At 46.8% G+C, this 22,314-nt stretch overlaps 2 protein-coding genes across 2 annotated transcripts; both read right to left on the bottom strand.

The window, feature by feature from the left end:
• Window positions 1-1,995: 1,995 nt before the first annotated feature.
• On the bottom strand, window positions 1,996-6,848 carry LOC125550713 (bacterial hemolysin-like protein). The gene is made up of 9 exons (XM_048713783.2): window positions 6,576-6,848; window positions 6,229-6,316; window positions 5,665-5,744; window positions 4,350-4,452; window positions 4,089-4,245; window positions 3,833-3,961; window positions 3,187-3,273; window positions 3,029-3,073; window positions 1,996-2,702 (listed from the first exon to the last, which is right to left on the bottom strand). Exons 1-9 carry the CDS (start codon window positions 6,604-6,606, stop codon window positions 2,448-2,450), a joined length of 975 nt encoding a protein of 324 aa, XP_048569740.1. The 5' UTR covers window positions 6,607-6,848; the 3' UTR covers window positions 1,996-2,447.
• A 958-nt stretch (window positions 6,849-7,806) lies between these two features.
• On the bottom strand, window positions 7,807-10,018 carry LOC125550714 (GPI-anchored adhesin-like protein). Its single transcript, XM_048713784.2, has one exon. The coding sequence runs from the start codon at window positions 9,878-9,880 to the stop codon at window positions 8,057-8,059; it is 1,824 nt and encodes a 607-aa protein (XP_048569741.1). The 5' UTR covers window positions 9,881-10,018; the 3' UTR covers window positions 7,807-8,056.
• Between the last annotated feature and the right edge of the window lie 12,296 nt (window positions 10,019-22,314).

The following is a 22,314-nucleotide window of genomic DNA, read 5'->3' as shown; positions in this document are numbered from 1 at the left end:
CGATGACAACTGGAAAGTCTTCGTGCACATGCCCACCAGTGCACTGGAACCGCAGTCGTCGTTGTTGAACCCTTGCATAGATCTGAAGTATCTGACACCAAATTTCGATACATGACGAGAAACTCTAACCTCACCACCCCAAGAAGACGACAAGAATCTACATTGGAGCTCCGTCGAGTACATCCAAACGGATGAATTCGAGGAGTATCGAAGCCCCGAAGACAAACTCAAAGTAGAAGAGCCGCCATCCGCCCGAGCATCACACTTGTGAGGACTAAAAACCCTAACCTAAACTACTAACGGGAGGGGTGAGGAGGCATCGAGATTCTCCTCCCCGATACTGCCACCGGAGTGGCAGGGAGAGGGGAGGCGTATCCACAGGCTCGTCGGTGAAGTCTGGAGGAAAAAGTTTGCCCTAGCCGCCTAGGATTAGGGAAGGAAACGAAAGGGACACGTCCTGTCATGGATTTTCTGGGCGGGGAAATGAGCGAACTGGAAATTCAGTTTGCATCATGTGAATATTGTAATTTATAATGTTCATAAGCTAGCATGCAATGAGCTAGAGCACGAAGTTTTCTTTTTATCACAAAAGGGCATGAAGTTAGATGTATAACTTTCACACAGAAAAAGATGTCTATATAAACAAGCATATTTCAGCCCGCATTCTACTTTTTTTAGTTGCTGACCTTGAAAAATAATAATGAGCTGTACTCTGAAAATGCTAAATGGAGGATGAGCTCCATGGAGCTCTTCTAAAAAGAAATTCAAAAATCACATTTTGAAGTTCTGAAAAAATCTAAAAAAAATCAGACACGTTCATACGGATGTATGTTACATGTGTGTCAAATTTGAAGATGGTATAGATTATGGTGAGAGCTACACAAAAAAGACAAAATCATGATTCTAAAAATGGTGAACAATATAAGGACTGTTCACTATTAAAAATGCACGAATTATCATCTCAAAATGCCCTACTCGATGTACTCATCTCAATCTTGTCAAAGCCCTATTATAATGCTACGTTGTCTGGCCAATGGCAAGTGGACTACTCAGTTAATGGAAGTCCATTAGTTTGTATACCCATATATGAAGGTTCCCCGCAAAGAGAAAAAAGCCATATATGAAAAAAGAGAGAGAGGGGGGGGGGGGGGGGGTGATTGTTCAGATGTTCTATGTTTGTGTTAAACTCAAAGGGAAAAACAATGTGTAAGTCAGCCAAGCCCAATAGCCAAACTTGTGATAATTCTCATATCTGGAAAGAGAGTTAACTGAATCAGTTAACTTCTTGATTATCCGGAAGAAAAAAATGTTTTGGCTTGCATGCAGTGAAACCATTTTTTTACCAGTCCAATGCTAGCCCAATACTTATCCTACTCGTTGACCTTGGAGATGGTAGCAGCCTACAATGCAATCTATCATTTGAAGTGCAGATGAGACTAGTACTATTTCTCAAGTCGTACTATCATGCAAAGGAATCTTCCTGGAACTAGCTAGATTTCTGGGGGCTCATGTGGATCTGTCTGTCTGGCACAGATCTCTCTGCATTTTCTATGCATCTGATTCTTGTTCTCCAAGAACGGAACATACTTTGGTGCTTAATCACACTCTATTGCCTGCATTTAGACTAGGAACCCATGCAAATGCAATGTTTTGTTGCCATTCCAACACTGAATTTAGACCCACTGCTGGAAAGGAGATCCAAGAACCTTTTCAGGTCAGTTTACAGGTGCAGCAATATACGAAAATGTGACTTGTCATAGCATGAGGAGATCACACAATCCGTTAAGAATTCAACGCTATCCTGTTTCAGAGAAGTTTCTGAGGACATAGATTCTCCACGCACTTACAGTGGAAACAAGGGTCGGTAACAAATTTCCAATGATAATAATACTCTTAACTACTCGATGAACCTTGTAGGTTGGACACAACAGACAACCCACCTGCACAGATAGAAAATGAAAATAAAAGGAAATAGCAGCAGAGAGAGGTTGCACATCATCTTGAACATTTTCCAGTTCAAATCGCTTCGTCAGATCAGTGGAACGAACTGCGGTGAATGTATTCGCCTTCGTAGCAAAATCACAAAAGGTACAAGACTGTAAGCGGAACTGTGTTCTACCTTCTCGGTGCACAGGGAGCACATCCCGTATGCTATGCTAAGATATAAAATAAAAATAAAAAAAAACACTGGAGCTAATTGTTTCATTCCATTTCCATTTTGTATACAACTGAGTACCTGCCTGTCATGTCTGAATCTCCTTTGTCGGTCTTGCAGAATGCAATTTTTGAGCTTCGCAACAGCATATGCAAAAAAATCTCGGTATAACTTGATTGAGGATCTCTCATATCACAGCATGCTAATCTCTTATAACTTCCTTGGTCTACTTCAGGATTCTCCAGCTATTCTCTAAAAAAAATTTGCCATGCCGTGGACATAATAATAAGAATCATGTTTCCTCTGGCTCTGGCTCTGCCTCTGCCTGTGCCTGTGCTTCAACCACTGCCTCTGGCTCTGCCTCCGCCTGCGCCGCCGCCTCTGCCTCTGCCCCTGCTTCTGCCTCAGTGTGTGGCTCTGGCATTGGGATCCTCTCGAAGCAGGCAAGAAACTCTGTGTTCCCTTCTGCGCCCTTCAGCGGAGACTTGATCCAGCCCCCATTGCGAAATCCAAACTGCTCAACGCCTGAAATTATCCTATCTAACACCTGTAATGAATCGATTGAATAGGTTGGTCTACTTCAGGTAAAAGAAAACAACAAACAAACACTACACGCATGGGATCCTATCTCAGGATAGTCCGATATTCCAAGGCGAAATTTTTCTTATTTGGAAGTGTACTATTTGCTGGTGGATTTCAAGGGAGAAAAACAGGAATCCATCGTAATCAAGCAGAAGATTTGTGGTAGCCTTGGCCAAGGGGAAATCACAAAAAGGAATGACAAATAATCCATGAAAAGCTCAATGCCATTAGTAAGGCACAAACAGGATACGCAACAGAAGTAAACCAGAAAGAAAAATATCAATTTCTTACCTCCTTATGAACCAGAGGGTCTCGAATAATCCCACCTTTTCCTACCTGAACAGGATAAAAACAGATACGGTGGCTTGTGCATCAGTATTACTGTACTTTTCCATATGATGATCAACTGAAAAGTTATTAAGAAACCTAAGAGGAAACTTGTTTTATACCTGAGATCTACGAGCTTCAAACTGAGGTTTGATAAGTGTTATCAATGTTGAGTCTGTCTTCATTACTTTGACCACTGCAGGCATAACCTAGAATCCACAGATAGTATAACTAAATACTGGACAACATGTGTGTTACAGTAATTTCTTTAAGCTGACAGTGAAGGCCCTTACGCATGCAAAATATTGGAGAGCATGAAAAACAGAAGCACAATACCGAAGAACGTAAAAAACGGCACAAAAAGAATTGCAAAGGGGTGTACACCTCGTTATTACCAGTTTACCACAGAACCGCCTTCTTCCTAATGCATGCATTTTACTATTTTGATCAGTGAAGCTGAACTAGTGTCCCTAAATGCAAACTAAAACCTTACAGCTACAATGCATACACCAACACAATTAAGCTGGTCCTCTATCAGTTGATTGGGTTGCGTCACATGAACTTGATTTTACAGCATGCTGATTTACATCACACTAACCATGTGGAGAAAGCATATCAAAAGGTAATCTCATGCATAGAAGCACAATTAAGGAACAGAGCAACAAATCAGAAACAGCCTAGCGCACTCCTTCATTAACTGTAGTGAATTACGAGCATATGATAAGGCCACTGTAAATGTATCATAACCATGTGCACAGCAAATCATACCACAAGAATTGAGATGAATGATAGGTCCAACGTCACCAGGTCAACCAGTTGTGGCAGCTTAGTAAGATGTCTCAAGTTTGTACGTTCAATTACTGAGACATTTTCATGCACACGAATTTTTTCAGCCACCTGAAAATAAGTAGAGCATATTGAGATTTAAATAGTTATGCTGCTCCAATAGGTAGCAACCAAACTCACTGACAAAATAAAGCAGAGGAGCTGGATAAAAAATGGACATCTCAATGAGTAATGTAACCTGTCCATAGCCAACATCAACACCGTACACATGTGATGCCCCATGCTGAAGTAAACAGTCGGTAAAACCACCTGTAGACAGCCCTGAATCAAGGGCTATCTTTCCATCACAGTCAACTCCAAATTCTTTGATAGCTGCCTCAAGCTTATGCCCAGCCCTGAATTAGGTCACAACAAATGATACGATTATGAACCTGATGCTGCTATTACATTTTTATAGGATAATGAACCTAAATATAAAGCTAATTATTTAGAGCATCACCTACATACATATTTCGGGATTTCAGCCTTGATTTCTATGACTGACTTGTCAGATACTTGTGTTCCAGCTTTGTTCACGACCCTTCCGTTTACATGGACCTTACCTAGAGCATTCACAAGGTTGAGTATATAAGGTTAAAAGGTCACATCTGAAAGGGTAAGTGCCTAAATAATTCCAGAAATTGCTTGCACATATCAAATGTGGCAGTAGCATGAGAAGCACATACAAGTATATAACCTAATGCAATAGGGAAGTTCAAGTGCCGCGAATTTGAACTTTCGCCCAACCAATTCAACAAAACCTATATTAACACACTAGAGGCGATACCAATGTAGACATGCAGGAGACAGACGACTAGATGGCTAATAAGGCATAGTTTTTACTAGCAGAAGGAATAAGGAAGCCCTAGTTGGCTCCAATTAAGGGATATAATCCCTGTCATCTTAAAGTTAGGAATAGTACCATTCAAATTAGGAAGTTGTCAGTTAGAGATAAGGTATCCTTAGCCTGGGCCTTAAGCCAATTAGAGATAAGATATTTGGTTTGTTAGTCCTCTGTAAAGAACCATGCTGCTAACCGTCCAGGAGGATGAGATTCAAAGTCAGTGCGACAACATGCTATGCAAAGCATCAAACACCATGGCAACTCGGAGCTTTACTTGGTCCATATTGTCAAGAAGCAACAATGAGTCATGGACATCCGTATTTATGTAGCACTCAACGACATAATTGTCAAGGACAAAATCCCGATGCCCATGGCGGACGAACTCCTTGATGAGTTTAATGGCCACAGGTATAATCCCGTTCATACACACCTGCCGGACATCAAGAAGACAGTGTTTCAGGTGCATCATGGCTATTTCACGTTTTTTTTTCTCGAGCATGCCGCTCGGCTTGAACCAACACACAAGCCTCCTGTGACGTTTTTTTTCTTGTTCATGCCGTTCGGCTTGAACTAAAACGCAAGCCTCCTGTGCACCAGTGATGTTGCAACTCACCATTTAGACCAGTGCACAAACAAGTCAAATCTACCTTCGTTTCAGAAGTGCACCTTTTCTTTCGGTGTTTGCTAATCTAGTTTCACCAATATATGAGCAAGAGTAGCCATTCACAAGGGCCAGGCTCATTCTTTCCAGATTTCGTTCAGCATGAGAAGCTAATAGCATGCCATATGTTTCGGTTTATATGGCATGCTCTGAGTTTGCTTCTTGAAGCATAGGTTATTAAAACGTAAAGTACCCAATTAATTTATGCAAGTATGTAAGTGTAGGTTATGAAGATTCAAATGCACAAGAAAATTGTGTGGGAAAACTAACCCTGAAGAATCCATGACTGGATGTACGTTCTACTGTATTGTTGATACCTCTCAAGGCACGCCTCATCCAATCGCTTTTTCCTGAGTGAGAAGAACAAAAAATATATAATAGTTGAACAATATATTCCAAAGAGATTGAAGATCATCATCCTACCGACACCCATTTGTACCATAACTGCATCCCTCTTATATATGAATAAACTGAGATAACCATCACATCAATAAGATGCGAAAATGAAGTTGCCAGGTAATAAATGACACAAGAGTAACTAGAGGCTGAAACTGGTGTATCTTATTGTATTACTACATACCCACCTTGCAATCTAGTATGAAAATGTTGCTGCAACGGCGTGCTTATTATTGATGTTCCGAATATACTAGCATCACAATCAATCATCCTAGACAAGAACAGAGATAAGGAACATGAATGAGGCATACACCAGTACCACACATGATACCATTGCCAACTGTTAATCAATCTACAAGGCACTGGCAGTTATTCCCTAGCACTGAAATGAGAAATCTTGAAATAAGGAGGAAAAACATAGAAAAGCTGGGAGCTTACTTCTTTGGGGGCTGGATTTTCTGGGATTTGACAGCCGCCAAGTTCCTGGACGGAAAGCAGCAGGTCGGCCGGACTCCAACCAGCCTAACTGTGGAAGAAAAGAGCACCTGGTTGATTAAACGACGGAACGATATACTCCCCAGAAGAAACATTTGCAACAGCTCAAGTAATATTTGAGGGATGGGTGCTCTAACTTCATGAATACAGAGAAATTTCATGGAAGGCAGCAAACGAAGAAGACGGGCAAAACATTGCGGCGGCGGAGCTCTGGTCTGGTGTATGCAAAACGAAAAAAGGAAAAGAAAAAGGATAGAGAAGAAGATTCAGGAGGGGGAGGGAGCTCCTACGCTGGTGGAGCCGTAGCCGGCAGGCCATCATCGCCGCCTCCTTCTTCTCGACCGCGGACCCTAATCTCGGATTCTGCGGCCGCGCCGACGACGACTGGGGCTGGGAGAGATGCAAAGCGCCAAAGCCGCCAAGACCAAAGGAGTGGGATAGGGTTTGATGCTGGTTTGGCGGGGCCCACGTGGCAGCGGGACGGCGAAGCGCACGCTCTCTTGTTCCCACCGCACCTACGGCAGCCGCGCACGCTCGTATTGATGCATGCCACGGTGCGTCGGCTGCAGTCATCGCAGCAGTGCAGGTGCAACGCTGGCGCACCTACGTCAGGGCCGGCCGTCCGCAGTCCGCACCCGCAATTACCCTTTTCTGAAACTCGGCACGAAATGAACCGGATCTGAAAATATTTTCACAGAATGACCTTTTTTTTCATGACGCCTGAACCTGAAATGTCATTCTAGATGGCATTGACCCTTTTGTCGAGGTAGCTGCCGCGCCAATCAAGTATGGCGCCTCAGGCCAGGAGCATGGCACCCCAGCCCGGGGCGTCGTGTAAAAGGGTAATTTCATGAATTTTGTGCAGATTCGATTTATTTGTTGCTTTAGTTTTAGAAAAGGGTCAAAATTTTCCATTTTCACCAAAATTGTTGGGTACCATATGCAAATCATCGTACAATTTCTGCACATCATCACAGGACGAACCCCCAACTCTTTTTTTTTGTTTTGCGAGTAGGACGAACCCCAACTCAATAAAAAAAATCACAGGACAAACCCTTTCATTTTATATGGAACTGAACTGGGTAGGAGCAAACTTCAGGTTTCTTTCAGAAATGAAACCAATGGAAGAAACCTCAAGGCGCCTCAGGACCCAATGCATGCCTGTCAAGAGAACAAACCATGCCGTGTGGGTGTGTTCTTCCAAGAACCTCAAGGACGCAGATACTGAATTTTAGACAAACAAGTTTATGAAGGATTGTGAAGTTCTTCCAAGAATATCCGCAGATACTGAATTTTAGACAAACAAGTTTATGAAGGACTCTGATGTTCTTCCAAGAATATCCGCAGATACTGAATTTTAGAGAAACAAGTTTATGAAGGACTGTGATGTTCTTCCAAGAATATCAGAATATCAGAACACCGTAAACTCCAGATTACTGCTTTCTGATGCGTACTTGTTCAGAAGAATTACATGTCGAATGCCACCCAGCCAGTGGCTGCTGCCATACGCCCATACTCATGTTACTCTGAACTGTGAGCTCACTGGGTTCTAAAATGAACCAGGAGTGATTATATTCCAGAAACAAATGTTCATCTGCCAACAATAATATTTACATGCGCTGCCGAAAAAAGATAAAGATGAACTCATATCTTGAAAATAAGTATACAAGGCTGGGAGGGGCAAACACAAGATCCCAAAATCATGTGCTTCCTCCTGACATAAACTAACTAGTAGTACACAACATCTGAACAAGGATATAACCCTCTAACCTCATGTTTCAAACAAGCCATTCTTGTACAAGAGAGTCCAATCCGAGTCATCGGACGAGACGAGCTCGAATCCTTCTGCTCTCATAGACTCTGCCACTTGAACAGGGTTTGGAGTGGCCTTGCTACTGTCATAATTTAATCCACCGTCACTGCAACCAAACTCGACGGAGCCGAAGCCAGATTGCTTGCTATCCTCCTGCAGGCAACAAGCACTGCCTGGCTGCAAAGCTGTATCGGGCAACGCCTCGACATTGCCCGGGATAAGTGGTCCATCTTCATCATCAGACAACCATTGGCAGCAATCCAGATCACCCATATCAAATATTCTGCTGACTAGCCCTTCTCGCCAAGATATCCGAGCCTCGGTTGATGCCGGCTTCCGGAAACTTGCCTCCTTCCCCTTCAATTCTGTGTCACAAGGAGATCTCTTGAAAGAGCTCAGGTCTATGGATTCCAGAGGTGTCGAAGCACCAGCAAACTGGAAGCTGAGCTCAGGCAATGTAGCAGGCAGGGCACCATCTTCATCATTTTGATCATAATCAGCATCCCCGGGCCTTGGGGACAAACTCATCATCTCGAGGCATTCTACCACTGGGTCCATCCTCGTTAGTGGGCGACTGCTAACCCTCGCTAACCCTGAGCACTTGCCTGTGCTGCCATTTTCAGACCATGACTCGCCAGAGATCCGTGTCGGATCTGTTGCCGAATCGTTGCCATAGCTGCTGCCCAGTCCTCGCTGGGCACACAAGGAGCTTAGCCTAGAGGAATGCGACGATGCCCTCTTCACAATAAGCGAGAAGGGGCTAATGCTGTCACCAGTGCTCGGTGTCCTCTGCACCGGAAGGAATCCGGACGATGGTGTCGTTTCGGACAATTCCGACGCCGGCGTGTCAAAATCCAGCAGACCTCCAAGGACCGGCGAACCCAACAGCCCCGGGAAGAGTTCCCAGAATGCGTCCTCCGATGAGCATTTGGGCAGGAAGATCTCGTCGTCGAACAAACACGTGGCACCTTCATCGCGTGGAGATGACAGCCAGATGACTGACGCCTCCTTTCCGCATTTCGTCGAACACGTACCGGCCTCGCCCGATGGCGAGGACAGCCAGTGGATCGACGCCCGGGACGGCTCACAGTCGAGCTCCTCGCTGGTGCCCTCGCCGGCGATGTCAAGGATGCCCCTCGCCCGGCATTTGCGCCGGTCGCGGACGCCTGGCACGACGTGGTGCCCGGCCGCGAAGCACGCCGGCGTCGCGGCGCCGCCGGCCAGCACCTCCGGCGAGATCGAAGCGTGGATCGGGGGCGTCGCTCCGGAGGACGGATTGGACCCCGCGTCCGCCTTCCTCTCCGGCGTCAGGGCCTCGAGGTGATCCTCCTGCTGCTGCTGCCTCCTCGCCCGCCCCTGCTGCTTCTTCTCCGGCTCCACCCTCCTGATCCGACAACCGATCGGCTCGTCCCTCCGTCTTCTGGGGTCACGATCCGGCCCCTGCTCCGCCTTGGCCCTCGACTCCTGATCCGGCAGATGGCCAGCGGCCGCCACGCGCCTCTTGGCCTCCGCCCGGGGCGCCGGGCCGGACGCGGGGGTCCTCGGGGTGGACGCGCACAGCGGCTTGGAGCCCGAGGCGGAGGAGAGGAGGAAGCGGAAGCATCCGGCCCGCGCGGCGGAGGCGTCCCCGGAGTTGAGGTCCGACAGGGGGCTGCGGCGGCGCTGCGCCGCGGCGCCGGGGTTCTTGGGCCTGGGCGCGGTGGCCGGGGAAGGGGTGGGCGAAGGGGAGGCCCTCCTCGGCTGGGACGTGGAGGAGGGTGCCTTGGAGGATGGCCTGGGCATGGCGGCGGCGAGGACGGCGGTGGGCAGGGCGCGCGGCGGCGAGGGGGGATGGAATGTGGTTAATGGGGCGATGTCATCGGGGTTTGGACAGGAGGAGAGAGCCGTTGGAGGAGAGGGGGGAGGGGTATCGAGATCTGCGTCCGTAAACTGAGCCCTCGAAGCATTCAATTTGTTTTGCTGTAACGGCGATTGGGCCGATGACGACGCATTGATTATTATTTTTATTAGTTGTAGTAGTAAATTATTGTTGTACTACCTCCTTTCAGTTTATAAGTCCTACGCGTATATCTAGGTTGTCAATTTTATTACCCTAATATAAACTATATAACACAAAAATTATATTGTTTAAAAATAGAACATCTGAAGTTTATATTGGTATATTTTTTGTAATATATGACGTGTATTAGGTTGGTCAAATTGACGACCTAGAAGTACGCGCACGTTTTGTAAACTGAGAGATAGATAGTACTATACTTATTCTCACACTAATACTATACTCCAAGGGATCGCATGATTTATCTACGAGTATTTAATATTATATACTTCCTCCATAAAGAAATGTATGATCCAAAAGATCACTAATATACAGTGATCTAAAAAAAATCTCATACTCTCTCCGTCCGAAAAAGTTTGTCTCAAGCTTGTCTTTTAAATGGATGTATCTAGCACTAACTTGGTGTTAGATATATTCATTTGATGAACAAGTTTTTTTAAGACGGAGAGAGTATTTCTTTATAGATGTGTACTTATGTACATTATATTGCTTTCAACAATATCAGCCTCTACTATACTAAAGTTAATACAACATGAAGATTAAATTTGACACATCTAATGATATTGATTCTGTATTGGGCATGTTGATGTTTTTCTCCAAAAAATTGGTCAACTTTTATGAAGTTTGACTTCAGACAAAGTTTTTTTCTCGGACGGAGGGAGTATTTCTTTACAAATGTGTACTTATGTACATTATATTGCTTTCAAACAATATCAGCATCTACTATACTAAAGTTAATACAACATGAAAATTATATTTGACGCATCTAATGATATTGATTCTGTATTGAGAATGTTGATGTTTTTCTCCATAAAATTGGTCAACCTTTATGAAGTTTGACTTTAGACAAATCTCATATGCGGAGTAAAAAGGACCAAGGAGAGTATTAATGATGTACTCCATTCACCGCATCACAACAATTTGAAAATAACTTTAATTACGATTAATCTTGCAAATAACATTCATTGTATTAATTACATTTAATTTCATAATGGCGAGGTATCAACTCAAACAAGTACCATGAAGCAAGTCATATTTTGGGCGAGAAAATTTCTTATATATTTATTCATAATGCCATGGCAGTAAAAGAACACAGAAACAATAAAAATCACATTCATATCCATAGACCATCTAGGCTATATTGACTTTCGCAATCATACAACTAAGTAAATTTAATCCGCCAACTAACTAACTAATAACTCGATGAGTAATAATAATCTAAGTACCAGCAAAAACAGAAGTTGTAGAAACATACCAACGTGGAATTTAGTCTAAAAGATGTTGCCACGAGAAAGTTAAAGTTGAAAGAGGTGCTTTAGGAGATAAAACATTTTTAATTCAAATTTAAGATCTTTGTTGATATCGAGCCGCCAAAAGAAAATAAAAAACTTTGTTGATATCATGTTTATGTGCATCGTTGCATGCAATAGAAGAATAAGTTGCTCGGGGGCGTCTCTCCAGAGGACGGGTTGGACCCCGCGTTCGCCTTCCTCTTCGGCGTCACGGCCTCGAGGTGCTCCTGCTGCTGCTGCCTCCTCGCCAGCCCCTGCTGCTTCTTCTCCGGCTCCACCCTCCTGATCCGACAACCGATCGGCTCGTCCCTCCTTCTTCCGGGGTTCACGATCCCGCCACTGCTCCGCCTTGGCCCTCGACGCCTGATCCGGCAGGCGGCCAGCGCCCACCGCGCGCCTCTTGGCCTCCTCCCGGGGCATCAGGCCGGACGCGGGTGTCCTCGGGGTGGACGCGCACCGCGGCTTGGAGCCCGAGGCGGAGGAGAGGAGGAAGCGAAAGCGGAAGCATCTGGCCCGCGCGGCGGAGGCGTCCCCGGAGTTGAGGTCCGACAGGGGGCTGCGGCGGCACGGCGCTGGGGTTCTTGGGCCTGGGCACGATGGCCGGGGAAGGGGTGGGTGAAGGGGAGGCCCTCCTCGGCTGGGACGTGGAGGAGGGTGTCTTGGAGGATGGCCTGGGCATGGCGGCGACGGCGGTGGGCAGGCGGGCGGCGGCGATGGAGGATGGAATGGGGTTAGTGAGGCAATGTCATCGGGGTTTGGACAGGAGGAGAGAGCCGTTGGAGGGAGGAGGGGGGAGGGGTGTCGAGATCTACGTCCGTAAACTGAGTCCTCGAAGCTTTCAATTTGCTGTAACGGTGATTGGGCCGATGCCGACGCATTGACTATTTTTTGATTATTTGTACTAGTAGTAAATTATTATTGTACTATATTTTCCTCACATTAATACTATACTCCATTTACCTATGAGTATTTAATATTATATACTTCCTCCATAAAGAAATGTGTGATCCAAAAGACCACTAATATATAATGATCTAAAAAAATATCGTACTCCCTCCGTCCGAAAAAGTTTGTCTCGAGCTTGTCTCTCAAATGGATGTATTTACCACTAACTTGGTGCTAGATATATTCATTTGATGGACAAGTTTTTCTTCAGAGGGAGGGAGTATTTCTTTATAGATGTGTACTTATGTACATTATATTGCTTTCAACAATATCAGCATCTACTATACTAAAGTTAATACAACATGAAAATTAAATTTGACGCATCTAATGATATTGATTCTGTATTGGGCATGTTGATGTTTTTCTTCATAAAATCGGTCAACCTTTATGAAGTTTGACTTCAGACAAAGATTTTTTCAGACGGAGGGAGTATTTCTTTACATATGTGTACTTATGTACATTATATTGCTTTCAAACAATATCAGCATCTACTATACTAAAGGTAACACAACATGAAAATTAAATTTGACGCATCTAACAATATTGATTCTGTATTGAGAATGTGTTGGGGAACGTAGTATTTCAAAAAAAATCCTACGAACACGCAAGATTTATCTAGGAGAAGCATAGCAACGAGCGGGGAGAGTGTATCCACGTACCCTCGTAGACCGAAAGCGGAAGCGTTTAGTAACGCGGTTGATGTAGTCGAACGTCTTCGCGATCCAACCGATCAAGTACCAAACGCACAGCACCTCCGCGATCTGCACACGTTCAGCTCGGTGATGTCCCTCGTACTCTTGATCCAGCTGGGGCCGAGGGTGAGTTCCGTCAGCAGGACGGCGTGTTGACGGGGATGATGAAGTTATCGACGCAGGGCTTCACCTAAGCACTACTACAATATGACCGAGGTGTAAAACTGTGGAGGGGGGCACCGTGTTGGGGAACGTAGTATTTTGAAATTTTACCTACGATCACGCAAGATCTATCTAGGAGAAGCATAGCAACGAGCGGGGAGAGTGTGTCGACGTACCCTCGTAGACCAAAAGCGGAAGCGTTAAGTAACGCGGTTGATGTAGTCGAACGTCTTCGCGATCCAACCGATCAAGTACCGAACGCACGGCACCTCCGCGATCTGCACATGTTCAGCTCGGTGACGTCCCTCAAACTCTACATCCAGCTGAGGCCGAGGGAGAGTTTTGTCAGCACGATGGCGTGTTGACGGTGATGATGAAGTTACCAACGCAGGGCTTTGCCTAAGCATTACGACAATATGACCGAGATGGAAAACTATGGAGGGGGGCACCGCACACGGCTAAGATATCAACTTATGTGTCTATGGGGTGCCCCCTCCCCCGTATATAAAGGACTGCAGGAGGGGGCCGGCCAGTCCCATGGGGTGCGCCGACTAGGAGTAGGTTCCCCCCCTTTCCTAGTCCAACTAGGAGTGGAAGGAAAGGGAAGAGGGAGAGAAGGAAAGGGGGGCCAGCCCCCCTCCCCAATTCGGATTGGGCTTGGGGGGGGCGCCCCTGTTGGGGAACACGGTAATTTCAAAAATATTCCTACACACATGCAAGATCTATCATGGTGATGCATAGCAATGAGAGGGGAAGAGTGTTGTCCACGTACCCTCGTAGACCATAAGCGGAAGCGTTACGACAACGCGGTTGATGTAGTCGTACGTCTTCACGATCCGACCGATCCTAGTACCGAAAGTACGACACCTCCCCGATCTGCACACGTTCAGCTCGGTGACGTCCCATGAACTCTAGATCCAGCTGAGTGTCGAGGGAGAGTTTCGTCAGCATGATGGCGTGATGACGGTGATGATGAAGCTACCAGAACAGGGCTTCACCTAAGCACTGCAACGATATGACCGAGGTGGATTATGGTGGAGGGCGGCACCGCACATGGTTAAGGGATCAATGATCAACTTGTGTGTTCTAGGGTGCCCCCATGCCCCCATATATAAAGGAGCAAGGGGGGAGGCCGGCCGGCCCTTGGGGCACGCCAAGGAGGGGAGGAGTCCTCCTCCTAGTAGGAGAAGGACTCCCCCTTTCCTATTCCAACTAGGAGGAGGAAGGGGAAGGAAAGAGAGGAGAAGGGAGAAGGAAAGGGGGGCGCCGCCCCCTTCCCTAGTCCAATTCGGACTAGAGGGGGAGGGGCGCATGGCCCTATCTTGGTCGGCCCTCTCTCCCTCCACTAAGGCCCATGTCGCCCATTAGTTCCGCAGGGGGGGGGGAGGGGGTGTTACGGTAACCCTCCGGCACTACGGTTTTCTCCGAAATCACCCGTAACATTTCCGGTGTCCGAATATAGCCGTCCAATATATCAATCTTTATGTCTCGACCATTTTGAGACTCCTCGTCATGTCCGTGATCACATCCGGGACTCCGAACTATCTTCGGTACATCAAAACACATAAACTCATAATACCGATCGTCACCGAACGTTAAGCGTGTGGAACCTACGGGTTTGGGAACTATGTAGACATGACTGAGACACGTCTCCGGTCAATAACCAATAGCGGAACCTACATGTTCATATTGGCTCCCACATATTCTGCAAAGATCTTTATCGGTCAAATCGCATAACGATATATGTTGTACCCTTTGTCATCGGTATGTTATTTGCCTGAGATTCGATCGTCGGTATCTCAATACCTAGTTCAATCTCATTATCGGCAAGTCTCTTTACTCGTTTCTGTAATGCATCATCCCATAACTAACGGATTAGTTACATTGCTTGCAAGGCTTATAGTGATGTGCATTACCGAGAGGGCCCAGAGATACCTCTCCGATACTCGGAGTGACAAATCCTAATCTTGATCTATGCCAACTCAACAAACACCATCGGAGACACCTGTAGAGCATCTTTATAGTCACCCAGTTACGTTGTGACATTTCATAGCACACTAAGTGTTCCTCCGGTATTCGGGAGCTGCATGATCTCATAGTCATAGGAACATGTATAAGTTATGGAGAAAGGAATAGCAACAAACTAAATGATCATCATGCTAAGCTAACGGATGGGTCAAGTCAATCACATCATTCTCCAATGATGTGATCCCGTTAATCAAATGACAACTCATGTCTATTGATACGTCTCCAACGTATCTATAATTTTTGATTGCTCCATTCTATATTATCTACTGTTTTGGGCAATATTGGGCTTTATTATCCACTTTTATATTATTTTTTGGGACTAACCTATTAACCGGAGGCTCAGCCCAGATTTGCTGTTTTATGCCTATTTCAGTGTTTCAAAGAAAAGGAATATCAGACGGAGTCGAAACGGAACGAAATCTACTGGAGAAGTTATTTTTGGAAGGAAACCCACCTGATGGACTTGGACCCCACGTCAGAAGATACGGGAGGTGCTCACGAGGGTGGGGGGCGCGCCCACCCCCCTAGGGCGCACGCCCCCTGCCTCGTGGGGCCCCCGTAGCTCCACTGATGTACCTCCTGCACCCATATATACCTACGTAACCTAAAACTTCCAGAACAGAGATTAGATCGGGAGTTCCGCCGCCAGAAGCCTTTCGCCGGTATCATACACCCACCATATACCTTCCTCAAAACAGCCACCATACCTACCTATTATGGCATTTCCATAGCCATTCCGAGATATATTGCCATGCAACTTTCCACCGTTTCGTTAATTATGACATGTTCCATCATTGTCATATTGCTTTGCATGATCATGTAGTTGACATCGTATTTGTGGCAAAGCCACCGTTCATAATTCTTTCATACATGTCACTCATGCATCATTGCACATCCCGGTACACCGTCGGAGGCATTCACATAGAGTCATATTTTTTTTTCTAAGTATCGAGTTGTAATTGTTGAGTTGTAAGAAAAATAAAAGTGTGATGATCATCATTATTAGAGAATTGTCCTAGTGAGGAAAGGATGATGGAGACTATGATTCCCCCACAAGTCGGGATGAGACTCCGGGCGAAAAAATAAATAAATAAATAAAAAGAGGCCAAAGAAGCCCAAATAAAAAAAAGAGAAAAAAAGAGGCCATAAAAAAAGAGAAAGGCCCAAATAAAAAAAATAAAAAAATGAGAGAAAAAGAGAGAAGGGGCAATGCTACTACCCTTTTACCACACTTGTGCTTCAAAGTAGCACCATGATCTTCATGATAGAGAGTCTCCTATGTTGTCACATTCATATACTAGTGGGAATATTTCATTATAGAACTTGGCTTGTATATTCCAATGATGGGCTTCCTCAAATTTCCCTAGGTCTTCATGAGCAAGCAAGTTGGATGCACACCCACTTAGTTTCTTTTGTTGAGCTTTCATATACTTATAGCTCTAGTGCATCCGTTGCATGGCAATCCCTACTCACTCACATTGATATCTATTGATGGGCATCTCCATAGCCCATTGATACGCCTAGTTGATGTGAGACTATCTTCTCCTTTTTGTCTTCTCCACAACCACCATTCTATTCCACCAATAGTGCTATGTCCATGGCTCACGCTCATGTATTGCGTGAAGATTGAAAAAGTTTGAGAACATCAAAAGTATGAAACAATTGCTTGGCTTGTCATCGGGGTTGTGCATGATTTAAATATTTTGTGTGGTGAAGATGGAACATAGCCAGACTATATGATTTTGTAGGGATAGCTTTCTTTGGCCATGTTATTTTGAGAAGACATGATTGCATTGTTAGTATGCTTGAAGTATTATTGTTTTTATGTCAATATTAAACTTTTGTCTTGAATCTTATGGATCTGAATATTCATGCCACAATTAAGAAGAATTACATTGAAATTATGCCAACTAGCATTCCACATCAAAAATTATCTTTTTATCATTTACCTACTCGAGGACGAGCAGGAATTAAGCTTGGGGATGCTTGATACGTCTCCAACATATCTATAATTTTTGATTGCTCCATACTATATTATCTACTGTTTTGGGCAATTTTGGGCTTTATTATCCACTTTTATATTATTTTTGGGACTAACCTATTAACCGGAGGCCCAACCCAGATTTGCTGTTTTATGCCTATTTCAGTGTTTCGAAGAAAAGGAATATCAGACGGAGTCGAAACGGAACGAAATCAACTGGAGAAGTTATTTTTGGAAGGAAACCCACCTGATGGACTTGGACCCCACGTCAGAAGATATGGGAGTTGCTCACGAGGGTGGGGGCGCGCCCACCCCCCTAGGGCGTGCCCCCTGCCTCGTGGGGCCCCCGTAGCTCCACCGACGTACCTCCTGCACCCATATATACCTACGTAACCTAAAACTTCCAGAACAGAGATTAGATCGGGAGTTCCGCTGCCAGAAGCCTCCGTACCCACCAAAAACCAATCTAGACCCGTTCCGGCACCCTTCCGGAGGGGGCAATCCTTCTTCGGTGGGCATCTTCATCATCCCGGTGCTCTCCATGACGAGGAGGGAGTAGTTCTCCCTCGGGGCTGAGGGTATGTGAGGGAGTCCTGGATTAGGGGGTGTCCGGATAGCCGGACTATACCTTCGGCCGGACTCCTGGACTATGAAGATACAAGATTGAAGACTTCGTCCCGTGTCCGGAAGGGACTTTCCTTGGCGTGGAAGGCAAGCTTGGCGATACGGATATGTAGATCTCCTACCATTGTAACTGACTCTGTGTAACCCTAGCCCTCTCCGGTGTCTATGTAAACCGGAGGGTTTTAGTCTGTAGGACGAACAACAATCATACCATAGGCTAGCTTCTAGGGTTTAGCCTCCTTGATCTCGTGGTAGATCTACTCTTGTACTACTCATATCATCAATATTAATCAAGCAGGAGTAGGGTTTTACCTCCATCAAGAGGGCCCGAACCTGGGTAAAAACATCGTGTCCCTTGTCTCCTGTTACCATCCGCCTAGACGCACAGTTCGGGACCCCCTACCCGAGATCCGCCGGTTTTGACACCGACATTGGTGCTTTCATTGAGAGTTCCTCTGTGTCGTCACTTTTAGGCCCGATGGCTTCTCCGATCATCAACAACGATGCGATCCAGGGTGAGACCTTTCTCCCTGGATAGATTTTCGTATTCGGCGGCTTTGCACTGCGGGCCAATTCGCTTGGCCATCTGGAGCAGATCGAAAGCTACGCCCCTGGCCATCAGGTCAGATTTGGAAGTTTGAGCTACACGGCCGACCTCCGCGGAGACTTGATCTTCGACGGATTCGAGCCACAGCCAAGTGCATCGCATTGTCACGATGGGCATGATCTAGCTCTGCCGCCGAACAGTGCCCTGGAGGCCGCACCTGCATCAGCTCCGACCCTTAATTCAGAGCCAACTGCGCCAATCGAGGATGGGTGGTTGGACACCGCCTCGGGGGCTGCAATCTCTATGACGATCGAGCCGAACACCAGCCCTATTCTCTGCGAATCCCATGACTCCAAGGAGCCGGACTCCTCTCCAGACTCCGAGCCCTCCGCGCCCCTACCGATCGAACCCGATTGGGCGCCGATCATGGAGTTCACCGCCGCGGACATCTTTCAGCACTCGCCCTTCGGCGATATTCTGAATTCACTAAAGTCTCTCTCTTTATCAGGAGAGCCCTGGCCGGACTATGGTCAGCAAGGTTGGGATGCGGATGATGAAGAAATTCAAAGCCCACCCACCACCCACTTCGTAGCCACTGTCGATGATTTAACCGACATGCTCGACGTCGACTCCGAAGACATCGACGGTATGGACGCCGATGGAGGAGACGATCAAGAACCAGCGCCTATAGGGCACTGGAAAGCCACCTCGTCGTATGATATATACATGGTGGACACCCCAAAAGAAGGCAATGGCGATGGAACAGAGGAGGATGACCCCTCCAAGAAGCAGCCTAAGCGCCGGCGTCAGCGGCGCCGCTCTAAATCCCGCCAAAGCAAAAATGGTGATTCCGGCACGGGAGATAATAACACCCCGGACAGTGCCGAAGACAACCACCTCCAGCAAGATTCAACACAGGAGGATGGAGAAGCCAGCCCTCATGAGAGAGCGGCAGACAGAGAGGTCGAGGACGATAATTATATGCCTCCCTCCGAAGACGAGGCAAGCCTCGACGATGACGAATTTGTCGTGCCGGAGGATCCCGTCGAACAATAGCATTTCAAACGTAGGTTTATGGCCACGGCGAGCAGCCTCAAGAAAAAAATAGCAACAGCTTAGAGCTGATCAAGATTTGCTATCCGACAGATGAACTGAAGTCCTTGCGGCCGAAGAGTATGAACCCAAACGCCCCTCATAGATCTACCCAAAGGGCAGGTTGCTACCCTGATTAGAGGAGGAAGCACCTAAACCTACATCACCATCGCATGATGCGGCCGACCGGCCACCCCGTGGCCGCGACAGAGAGGGCTCTCGGCCCTCCACTCAAGCCGCACCCCGGCGCCGCTCAAAATATACCAAGGCACGGGAAAATGCGCCAGACCTGCAAGATATATTGGAGGACAAGGCAAGGAAAACAAGATCGATCTACGGATCATGTGGGCACCCCACGGCACGAGACGGTAATCGTCACTCCGGATACAGTAAATCCGGCCGGGCCGAACACAGTAGACAAAGCTCGTTTGAGCTGCGTCGTGATATAGCCCAATACAGAGGTGCCACACACCCACTATGCTTCACAGATGAAGTAATGGATCATCAAATCCCCGAGGGTTTCAAACCCGTGAACATCGAATCATACGATGGCACAACAGATCCTGCGGTATGGATCGAGGACTATCTCCTTCATATCCACATGGCCCGCGGTGATGACCTACACGCCATCAAATACCTCCCACTCAAGCTTAAAGGACTAGCTCGGCATTGGCTTAACAGCTTGCCAGCAGAATCAATTGGTTGTTGGGAGGACCTGGAAACTGCATTCCTCGACAATTTCCAGGGCACTTATGTGCGACCACCAGACGCCGATGACCTTAGCCACATAATTCAGCAGCCAGACGAATCGGCCAGACAATTCTGGACACGGTTCCTAACCAAGAAAAATCAAACCGTCGACTGTCCAGACGCAGAGGCCCTAGCAGCCTTCAAGCATAACATCCGTGACGAGTGGCTTGCACGGCACCTAGGACAGGAAAAGCCGAAATCAATGGCAGCCCTCACCACACTTATGACCCGCTTTTGCGCGGGAGAAGACAGCTGGCTAGCTCGGAACAATAACATGACTAAGAGCCCTGGTAATTCGGTTACCAAGGACAACAGTGGAAGGTCGCGTCGCAACAAGCAAAAGCGCCGCATTAACGGCGACAATACTGAGGATACGACAGTTAATGCCGGATTCAGAGGCTCTAAACTCGGTCAGCGGAAAAATCCATTCAAAAGAAATACTCCGGGCCCGTCCAGTTTGGACCGAATACTCGACCGCTCATGCCAGATACATGGCACCCCCGAAAAACCAGCCAATCACACCAACAGGGATTGTTGGGTGTTCAAGCAGGCAGGCAAGTTAAATGCCGAAAGCAGAGACAAGGGGCTGCATAGCGATGACGAGGAGGAGCCCCGGCCGTCGAACAATAGTGGACAGAAAGGTTTTCCCCCACAAGTGCGGACGGTGAACATGATATACGCAACCCACGTCCCCAAGAGGGAGCGGAAGCGTGCGCTAAGGGACGTATACGCGATGGAGCCAGTCGCCCCAAAGTTCAACCCATGGTCTTCCTGCCCGATCACTTTTGATCGAAGGGACCACCCCACTAGCATCCGTCATGGAGGATTCGCCGCATTGGTTCTAGACCCAATTATTGACGGATTTCACCTCACTAGAGTCCTTATGGACGGTGGCAGCAGCCTGAACCTGCTTTACCAGGATACAGTGCAGAAAATGGGCATCGATCCCTCGAGGATTAAACCCACTAAAACGACCTTTAAAGGCATCATACCAGGTGTAGAGGCCAACTGTACAGGCTCAGTTACACTTGAAGTGGTCTTCGGATCTTCGGATAATTTCCGAAGCGAGGAGTTAATCTTCGACATAGTCCCGTTCTGCAGTGGCTATCACGCACTGCTCGGGCGAAACGCATTTGCCAAGTTCAATGCGGTGCCGCACTACGCATACCTCAAGCTCAAGATGCCAGGCCCTCGAGGAGTCATCACGGTCAATGGAAACACCGAACGCTCTCTCCGAACGGAGGAGCATACGGCGGCTATCGCAGTGGAAGTACAAAGCAGCCTCTCAAGGCAATTTTCCAGGCCGGCCATTAAACGTCTGAACACCGTCAAGCGCGCCCGGAGTAACCTACAACAAGACCGCCTGGCACGTTCCGAGCAAGCGTAGCACTGCGGCCCCAACCCCAGCCCTCGCAAACTTGCGAAACCAGTGTTGCGCGTACATAACTACGCTCTGGAAATACCATGGGAAAAGGGGGAGGGGCACCATCACGGCACGCCCGAAACATGGCTTAAACCGCACTAGGGGCTGCCGACTTCTTCATTTTCTCTTACTTTCAGGACTCCACTCTTCGGAAGGCCTGTTCGGCAGTACAATTGCCGCACAAACGATACAACAACTAGGGGAACAGAAAGCTATGCCGCACTATGGAACTCTAAGGTGGTCTCTATAACAAGAAGTATACCTGTTTCACATACCATTCCGCAGCCCGCCCCTGGAAAGGACATGTTAAATAGTCCTATCTTTTGCTTATTGCACTATTTGTATCGTTCTGCTTTGATCACAGCTTTTTTAAAATAAACAATGCATAGCTTCCGTCTATTATTGCATTACTCTTTTTTACGAATATATGTTCATTAATGACATGTTGCACCCGTACACTTTGGTACGGCCAATACGCCAGGGGCTTAAGTACCCCACAATACGGTGTGAGAAGTCCAAACACTTTCACAAGTGCGGCACCCCGAACTTATAGCATTATATGCATCGGCTCCGAATCATGTCTTGGGTCAATAGTTGGGTTTGCCCGGCTCCTATGTTTTGGTA

Source organism: Triticum urartu, chromosome 4A (assembly GCF_056163025.1).
Source record: "Triticum urartu cultivar PI428250 chromosome 4A, HENAU_Tu73, whole genome shotgun sequence".
In the NCBI taxonomy this organism is placed as follows: Eukaryota; Viridiplantae; Streptophyta; class Magnoliopsida; order Poales; family Poaceae; genus Triticum; species Triticum urartu.
Note: the sequence above shows the minus strand (reverse complement) of the source record. Positions and strands in the feature narration are given on the sequence as shown.